This window comes from Macrobrachium nipponense, chromosome 13 (genome assembly GCF_015104395.2).
Source record: "Macrobrachium nipponense isolate FS-2020 chromosome 13, ASM1510439v2, whole genome shotgun sequence".
NCBI classification, from domain to species: Eukaryota; Metazoa; Arthropoda; class Malacostraca; order Decapoda; family Palaemonidae; genus Macrobrachium; species Macrobrachium nipponense.
In genome coordinates, this window is record NC_087206.1 from 21,476,874 (window position 1) to 21,486,873 (window position 10,000).

Consider the following 10,000-nt stretch of genomic DNA (forward strand, 5'->3'; position numbering starts at 1 on the left):
TATATATAATCTCTATATATCTAGATATATATATTAGAATTATAAGAATATATCTATATAGATATATCTATATAGGATATATAATATATATATTGATATATATATACTATATATTATATTATATACATTGTAATAACCATAATGACCTCTAAATTCCTCAATTTCTTCACACCTTTTGGACGCGCTTGCCACTACAAATCCTAAGATCCAAATGGAAGAATATAATGAAACACTGACTTCCATAGCAGGATTCCAGCCGGCATCCGGAGTAACAGAAGAATGCCACGTTCTCGTGGTCTCATGACTGCATTCTGATTCTCCGGATGCAGGTCCGAATCCTTCTACAAACATCAGAATTTCTTCATATTCTTCCATTTGGAGTTTAGGTTTTGTATTGACAAACATCCAAAAAATTTGAAGAAATCGAGAAGAAGACATTATGGTTATTACAATCAAGATCTACCTACTCTCTTTAGATTTTGATTACAATGACACACAACACATATGTGCGTGTGCGTGTGTACAGACGAAGAAACACCAAAACAAACGTTAAAACAAAAGATAGACAATAGCTATTTATGTAACGTGGCTATACCATATAGAGCATATATCACTGCATTCAAATAGTCACTGGGCTTCTAAGATTTAATCAATGAATAAAAAATTAGATGATTCTTTCAGTGAATAATAGAAACATTTTTCATTGTTTGTTTCTATATTTCCATGTTGTGTCCACTCGTTCGGTATTTTCAAAAGACATTTGCTGACAAATATCTGTTATTTCATTTATATTTTCTGCAGTATTAAGGAGACCAAATTACTGTGATAATAATCAGTTTTGTAAAACTACTGTCTATCATCTGATTTGTGTGTGTGTGTGTGTGTACTATCAAATAAGGCGAACTTACCTTGCATATTTGTGACGCAATTTTCACGTTATTTTCTGGATAATTATTGACAGCACGTCCCCTTTTAAAGCGTTTATCTGTACACATTTCCAGTATCACCAATTTGCTATAAAGTCCTGAAAAAGAGACAGAACCGCTTATTAATTCTAACAACCAACAAAATCGTCTCTATGGCAACCATTATGAAAACAGTTGCCAGTTACTTGTTTATGCACGGTTTTCAAGCCACACTTGGAAACCACACGTAAACTGCACCAGCTTGCGAATGCACAATTATTACCAAATATTGTCGCAAAGATGAGTCATCAAACTTAATCATTTTCTATCCTACCTTAAAAGATTACTTTTCGCTGTTATAGAAGCATAGACACGGTATAGCAGAGCGGCGCCCCCCCGCGCCCGAACTGTCACGACGAAGAAAGTCTGCAAGCATCAAACTTACTGAGTCAGCGAGCAGCTGAGAACTGTCTGTGGGCCACTGCTGGTATACAGCAATATCGAATGGCCCCATTCCTATCGGTGGCCCAAGATAGTATACCTCTTTTAAACATCACGAACTCCCGTTTATTGATGAGCTTACCTCACTCACTCACTCTCTCACTCTCTCAGTTTGTTGCTGCTTACTCTTGGCTCCAAGCGTCTGCTACAAGTTTTTTTTTTCCTAAACATTGCTCTCTGGAATGGAATGAGACAAATTGCCATGAGAGCTCACATGCCAGCAATGGCTTGCATTCACAGGAGGTCTCCCATGCTACTGGTGAAAATACCCAGTTTATTGGCTATCTAACGTTCTATGACCCAGAGTAGCTTACACCAGATGCCTAGAAACTGTTTCAAGTTTTCAATAATTGACTTCGTACCATTCTCACCCTAGTCGGTTATAGAGCTATATTATCCGTAGCGTGTGGCCTTCATCGGCGGTAACCCATCCACGCATTGCCCAAAAAAAGTTACTCTACTACACTGATCAATAAACTAGCTTCACCGGTTTACGCATGGTCGTATTTGCTTTGTATTAGTGCACATTTGGGTTAATGCTGCCTTCTCATGCTATGTCGAATATAGACGAAAGGACTTAAAAAATATTCCGTTACTTCTGTTTTCCAAAGATCCACCGAAGCAGAAATCATTGATCACCAACCAATAAATCAATGAAGAAAACACGCATTTGCTGTCCGTCAAACTAACCGGAGACTATTTTATATAATATCATCAGGTTACTGAGTTTTTTTATTCTACTCGTATTTACTCGTGTTAATTTCAATGTCTGCATTTTCATTCATTTCAAATATGAATATTCTATGTGTATAGACAGTATACGTGACTCTTCCATACGGTTATGTATAGAGCACTATACATGATTACATTCTTTATTGATATAGATATCCAATTATGATACAGTATTCTGTCTGATATTTATATAAATTTATACATTTGATGAACGTACGTCAGGTTATAGACGTAATAACGTTACTTAACCGTGAAAAGAAAATGAATACGTGGAAAGTTTTCACCTCAGAAACTTAGATGGGCCCCAGTGACATCATTTCGCATTTCTTTAGTTACCCATAGTAACACGATTCCGTTTTCTTTAAGGTCGCAGCAACATGGGACTTTCATCTTGCAGTTCCCCAGTGGTTGTATTCTTTGTGTTTTCATTTCCTCGTTTTGTTATTATTATTATTATTATTATTATTATTATTATTATTATAGATTCCTTGGGGAGAGAAAACCGAGACCACGCTGGCTGTGCGAGTTTAACTCAGTCAGTATAACAGAGGTTTGGTAGAGCTTTTTTTTTTTTTATTATATATTTTTAATCCAATGCCACATTCTTTTAACCTTGGCTATCAGATTGTAAGTTCTGAGTCCCCCGTTATTTAGGTCAAGATATTAGGTCAGCCTAATTACTTACATATCTGTTAAAGAATTTAAATCGAGTAGTTCTGAGAACGTTTTCGTCTACTTTATGAAGTCTACCTCTAAAAGATTTAGTTATTTACTTTTTTTAGTATCTCGGTTTGTTTATTTATCTGAGATCAAAAGTGTATCGTGTAAAATAGATGCGACTTAGAGTGAGCGCATATGTGTCATAATAATTCTTATCAAAGGTTTCTTTTTTATTCAAGATATTTCTTGTATTCAGATATTTGAGTCCGAAAAGTGGATATTTTCGTCTTCAAGATGAACATGGTAATATTTTCCTTGCAGTATTTATCATTCAGTAAGTTGTGCAGAGGCATTAATTTTGTTCCATTTAGTACTGAAGTAATTTTTGAAATATTTTCTACCTCTTTAATGACGAGTGTTTCCGAATAAATCTTCTTTATCATCACCACCATCTTCTTTTTCTTCTTCTTCTCTCAGGCTTAATCCCAAGTAGGGGTCGCTGTTTGTAATAAGCCAGCTATACCTATCATGAACGGTTCATTCATAATGGGATTTATCATGTTTTAAGACGGACGCCCTACCTGACTCCAACTCTCTTTTTATCCGGGCTTAGGACTATCCCTGAGATGGGCTTGCTAACCACGCCGGCCGCCCCCCCCCCCCCCCCCCCCCCCCCCCCATCCCATCCGCCCCAAATCAAACCGCCCAAAGTAATTTAAATCTAGCACGAAATTCAGTGATTCATACTTCGTATTTATTTTACAGATTCTTTTGTCTATCAAACATATTTAGAAAATATAAACACACTCAATTATAGTATCGCTGGTCCTCTTATGGTTAGATATATATGCTCCTCTTAATAAAGTATTCTAATCATTAATAGTGACATTTAGTAAAATATAAGTTCTCATCCAAAAACCAAATATGCTCAGTAATGTTATCAGTGACTCTATACAAACAGACAATTTATTATTGTACAATAAACGTTTTTACCTGTATCATTAAGGATTAACCTTTTAATAAAAATGTTCCATACAAGATATATTCTTTTGAAGATGCATCAGTTATTAATGCCAATAAATAATGAATTCTATGATAATCTCTCAGATTAAAATCAAACTATTCTTGGAATATGTCTAACTACTAAGATGTATATAACATATACACTACCTGTGTCTATTAATAATAATAATAATAATAATAATATGTTTTATTTCAGCTCGGGGCCATATACATTGAGTATACAAGATACAGACAGTAACATACACAATCTAGATACATGAGATATGATAAAATAGAAAAAGGAAATGAATAATCGGCACTTATCCATAATATAGCTGAGTAGCATAAAAGCTAGTAATCATCAATTACTGGTAATAACAGTAATAATATTGGTGAGAAAAAAAAACATGCATTGCGAGTAATAACAGTTGGTGCACATATTATATAACTCAAAATTTCAACTAGAGACCTTAGGTGGTTTAACAGTAGTCAGGTCCAGAGGGCTTAATACATAAATTAAATGTAAATAAAACTTTAACTTGATAGGAATCACAGTAATAATGAAAAATTAAAATATCAGCTATAAATGTAATAATGACAAAAACTGCAGATGACATCTTGCCAATACAGAGATTAAGTCCTTTAGGGACAAAGGCCTCATTTTCCCATCTTCCACAATTTAGATCTTCTTCTTGCTTCACTCCTTAGGATGCTTTGTATGAGCGAGTTGCTGCTGTTTCTCACTCGGGTTACCAGACTGGACATTGTTCGCCTAACAATGATTTTTAAATTGTCCAGGTGGTTTTCAATGAACATCTGTGTGGCGGAGTGGTAGCGGGGAGTGTTTGTGGAGGCGTCTCAGATGTCATTGTGCACAACAGTGATGCGTCTCAAGGTCTCTTGGGTATAGTTCGTCCAGAGGGAACACCCATAGATACTGTAGCAGTACGAGCGGAATAGAAGCAGTTTCACGTCTCGGTGACAGAAGGCAAACCTCCTTGCAATCATGTTGCCAGCTGCACATAGTTTACGACGCCTCTGTTCAATGTCTGCCGTATCTTTTAGGTCGTCGGTGATAATGTGACCCAAACCAAATACGGAAATTCGTGCACAAATTCCAGCCGCTGGTTTCCGAGGAAAATTTGAGGTTCTGCAATATGCTTAAGCGATCTCGGGAGCAGCGACATACACTGGGTCTTGGTTTCGTTGTAGATTATATCAAATTCCTCTGCATATTGGCGGCAGGTGGTCGATGAGTCGTTGGAGACCTTGCACTGATGGGGAAATCAGAACCATATCGTCGGCGTAACAGAGGTTGTTTTATAGTTGTTTTCATTGACGGTGCATCCGATGGGAGCGAGTTCAGTTTGACATTCAAGTCATCTGTGTACGTATTAAACAGGTAAGGAGAGAGAATGCCCCCTTGCCGGAGCCCGTTTAGGGAGCCGAAGGTGTAAGATAACACGTTACCCCATTTGACACAGAATTGCTGTGTGGAGAACCAGCAATGTAAAATGCCAACTTAGGTACAGGGTGTGCCCCTTTTATGCAGCTTCAGGAAGAGCTTCAGGTAGTTTACTCTGTCAAAAATGCTTTTCTCACATCTACAAAACAAAGGAAAATAGGAGAGGCTGATGATAGGTAGTAATTAAGCAATTCTTTCGGAGTATGTAGATGCAGGTGTCGGTTGAGTGGTTTGCTTTAAACCCGAACTGGTTGTCAGTGGTGTGTAAAAAGGGGAGAAGTCTAACTAGAAGAACAGACTCAAGTATCTTCGATGCGATCGTTGTGATTGCAATCGGCCGGTAGTTGCCAGGGTCAGCTGCATCCTTTCGCTTGTTTTTGATTAATGGTATCAAGTGAACTAAGAGTAGGGAGTCTGGAAGAAACCGGTGAATTATGCACGCATTGAATAGGGCAGCTAGCAAAATGTAAATTATCGGATGGCAGAGTTTGAAGGCCTTCTGCAGGAAGACCATCACAGCCGGGCGATTTATTATTAGGTAGGCTGTTTATGGCATCGCTGATGTTACCTGGCGTAATACGGTCTGCAAAATGAAATTGAATGTTTGTCAGTAAGGAGGTTATCTACATCCCTTCGGGAATCTTGATCATTACGCAATTCAGGATATTGTTGAAGTGATCGCCCCACATACTTGCAATAGCTTCGTCTCCGACTGCTTCCCCTACTCTCTGTGATAGCTTTTTAGTTTTGGATTTAAAGACTGATATCTTTCCAAACAGCGAGGATAATCACCAGATTCTAAGTTTCTAGACATTGCATCGGCTCTTAGTTTTTTTGTTTTTCATTTAGCCTGCAGTGCTTAAGAGCAAGTTTGAACTGCGCTCTCGCCTGTCTCATTAGCAATGCAGTGTGCCCTTCCCTGGGCTACCATTTTGCCTCCACAGTAAAAACATTTCTCGTGAGTATGTATACAGATCTTTAACCAAGTCATTCCATCCAGGTATATTACGAGAATACCTTGACGAAATCTGTAGGCAGTCCTGCCCGAAGCAAGCAAAGCGGAGATTATGTTCGAATAGAATTCATTCAGATCCCTCTTGTGGTGGTCATTTCTACAATTTGTGTTAGTACAAAGTAAGGCGTCTGCCGGTTGAACTATTGACCGCAACCTGGTTTCCGTGGTCGCCCTAAAGTCTCTGGTTTCTGTTGGTTTTTAAATCCCAGTTTTACCGCTGGTGGTCGATCAGTTAGGGGGTTCACGGTAGGGAGGGTTGGGTACTGAATGACACCTGTAATGGGATGTGATCGTAGCCCGTTGCAAGATCATAGCGAATATTTGCAGGTCATAATAGAATCATGAAGTTGTGGAGATGTGATGCAGTGGTCCAGCCAGGAAGTTGTAATAGCGTCCGCTCTATTATGTACATATGAATAGGAGGAGGGAGGGAGGAGCATTACATCGCTAATTTGGAGAGCATGATTTTGACAGAAGCGAGTAAGTTCATTATAAAATTGTTTTGTGGGGTGAGAATTAAGGTCCCCGATTATACAAATATGATCAGCAGGAGAATCATGAATAATACTGTGTAATTCCCCTAGGATCATGCAGTAATGATCAAAATTATTGTTATTTTCCCATGGCATATAAACATTTAATAATTAGGATAATCGAGTTCCCTACTGTCACTTGAAGCCCCAGCAATCTGTCACTCCTGTAGGTCATCACCTTTATCGTATTGTCTAACGATTTGTGCCACAGGAAAGAAAGGCCTCCTTTCGGGCGACCGGCTAGGATTTGATCTGTACTTGCATCGATGAAGTCGAGAAGGTTCTGTAGTCTTCATGAATTGAATCGCATATGGCAAGGTCATGTGGCCAGAGGAGCGTTTCTTGCAGTGCAATAATGCCTTTGAAGTTTTTGCAGAACATGTTTAGAAGAGGAATGTTCCGCTTGAGGCCAAAGATATTCCAAGAGATTATGTTTAATGTATCCATGACTACTCACGAAGATGGGAGATGAATGCGCTGATCATTTGGGGTGGATGGGGGTTAGCCAGGGGGAGTGGGCAGTCACTCGCCGTGGGGGGTTGGCTGGCACTTGCGGTGGAAATGACCTATTAATGCTGAATAACTGGGAAACTCTCTTAGTCATCGAGGTACATGAATGTGATTTCCTCGAATCCCAGTCCTACCTGAGACCTCCCAAAGTCCTCTGGTCTTCAGCCTCAAAATCTATATCTTCAAAAGGAGGTTTCATATAAGCTTCACAACATGATTTCTTGACTCAAAATGATTTGGTTTGAAGAAGTTTCAAAGGATATTTTCATTTTCCCCCAAAGTCCTGAATGAATTTACAGAATTATTTCGCTTTACATCTGTAATGTCACTGATTATGAAAAATGGTCTCAATAAATTAACAGTACAGTTTACAAAGCACGCTGAAAAATTATATGCAATAACAGAAGATTCCTTATAAAATATAGGTGTTCAAAAGTGATGTCAGTAACATAAAAAACACGACAAACGAATATTGAAATCTAATATTATTTATTGCGACTGAAGTACACACATTTCATTACAAAGAGACGACATAGAGCTTAATAAGAAATATATAAAAAGTGACAGGCAAGCTTCTGCAAACTCAGTATATATGTGCTATGGAGATGAACTTTCTCAAGTTACCCTGTTGAGTTGAGTATTAATTTTATCATTATTTTATTTTTTTGGGAGTGGTCGATGCTATTTATAACCGTTGGCAATCTTCTCTAATAAATACTACGACCACTCTCCGCCTCGTCACTTCGGAGGATTATATTCGGGCGGATATGGGGGCGGAGACGAAAACTCCGCCTCATCCCGCTTCACGGGGACGAGCGCCATCCCGGGCAAATCCGCATGGCCATCTTGCCCCTCCGGAGGGGCGGAAGGATCCCCAGCGGCAGATCCTTCCCGACTCATCCCCCCCTTTCTGGGTTGCCTATGGGGAAGCCTGGGATACTGGGCCGGGGCGAGTGGAGGATAGACAGAGTACTGCTCTCCAGTGAAGGGCGAGTATTCCATCTGGTCCTCAACAGGGGCGTCAGTATTCCGCGGGCGGCGGTAACCCCTGACGGGCGGGAGGTTGTATACCCTGTTCAGGGGAGGGGGGGAACCGGTAGGCTGCACAGGGATGGGTTCTAGCGGGGGGAGGACCGGGGACGTGTGGCCGCTGTAGACTCTTCCAGGGTTATCGCCGTTGACCGCCGTCAGTTCCTTGTACTTCCTCTTGGCGTAGCAGGCGAGGACGATGCAACTGACGATCAACCAGACTGAGAAATATAAATTATTATTATTATTATTATCATTAAAAAATACTTATGGTAGCATGAGTCTTAAAATGCAGACACAAATCCAGTTATGTTTATTTCGAGATAAATATATCTCTGAGTATATGTACATTATTATTGTTATTTTTATTATTATTATTATTATTATTATTATTATTATTATTATTATTATTATTCAGAAGGTGAACCCTATTCATCTGGAACTCGTCCACAAGGGACACTGACTTCAAATTCAAAAGCGAAATACAGAAAGAAGAGATAATCTATTAAAAGTGGAAAAACAAATTAATAATTAATAGATAAAAATGTGAGTGAATTAACCAAATGAGAGGAGAATAGTATCAGGGTGGTGATGCATTACATCTTCGATTGAATCTCTGAAGCTCCAATTGTACGACATCCTCAGGGCGAGGAATGTAAGAAAGACCTCTGGAACTGAGAAGTTCGACAGCGAGGAGGCTAAACATTGACATTTGACTGCAGATTGGTGCTGCTGTTCAGCAGATCTGGTCGCTCTCGGCAGGAAAAGGGAATCAGGGATCAATTAATAGTGAATGTGCAACATCTCTGCTAAAAATACATCTCATAGAAAACAAGTAAAGAAATAAGTAAAAAAGGGAAAGATTTTTACACAATCAAAGATGAAATGTTAGATTTAATAAGCAGGCCTGTTCACTATCTTTTCATGAGTTTGATATGAAAAACCTCCCAGATGTTTTTATAAAGCATGTTATAAATCCGAAGTGAAGTCTGAATAAACAATTGATATGAATATGAATAACAGACACCTACTCACAACAAATACCCAACTGACATCTTTCCTTTTAATCGTTATCAACTCCTTGATATTTCAGTGGTAAACATAAACCTCCTTATCTATTCATCGGTCGTCATCAACCCTCCCTTCGAAAGGAATAGAACATAGAGTTTAGGACAAAGGCCAAGCACTGAGACCTACAAGGTCATTGAGCACTAAAAGGGAAATTGACAACAAAAAGTTCGGAAAGGTGCATCAGAAGGAAAACCTCGCAGTTGCAATATGAATCAATATGAAATAGAGGGTAGAAAATCAGATGGAAGAAAGATTATGACCAGAGGTACGAAAAAAAAAAAAGAGGTTGTAGCTACGTGCCGAAGGGAAGCTGCAAAAGACTTGAAGTAATGACTACATTGCACCGCATGAGGTGCACTGACGACACTAACCACGCCCCCTTCCCCCTACGAGGTCAACCCTCTCTTAGAAAATTGCAACAATTACCCGTCAATACCATCAATAACCCATCGGCTAAATTACCTCCGATAATGATGCAAATGATTCCGACGACCGTCGCAGGATCGATGGTCCCGTCGTCATGACCGGAGCCCAGCTTGGTGTCGAAATCCTCGAAGGAATCATCGTCGTCGTCGTC

The 10,000-nt window shown here is 39.2% G+C and overlaps 1 protein-coding gene across 1 annotated transcript in view; it reads right to left on the reverse strand.

Moving 5' to 3' along the window:
• Positions 1-7,822: 7,822 nt before the first annotated feature.
• LOC135225438 (uncharacterized) overlaps positions 7,823-10,000 on the reverse strand; it is a 5,919-nt gene continuing 3,741 nt past the window's right edge. The window contains exons 3-4 of the mRNA XM_064264762.1: positions 9,886-10,000; positions 7,823-8,573 (exon numbers count right to left, since the gene is read on the reverse strand). The exon at positions 9,886-10,000 is cut by the window's right edge and continues 105 nt beyond it. Of these exons, the coding sequence (XP_064120832.1) occupies positions 8,062-8,573; positions 9,886-10,000 (627 nt within the window). The 3' untranslated portion in view covers positions 7,823-8,061. The remainder of the gene's footprint in view (positions 8,574-9,885) is intronic.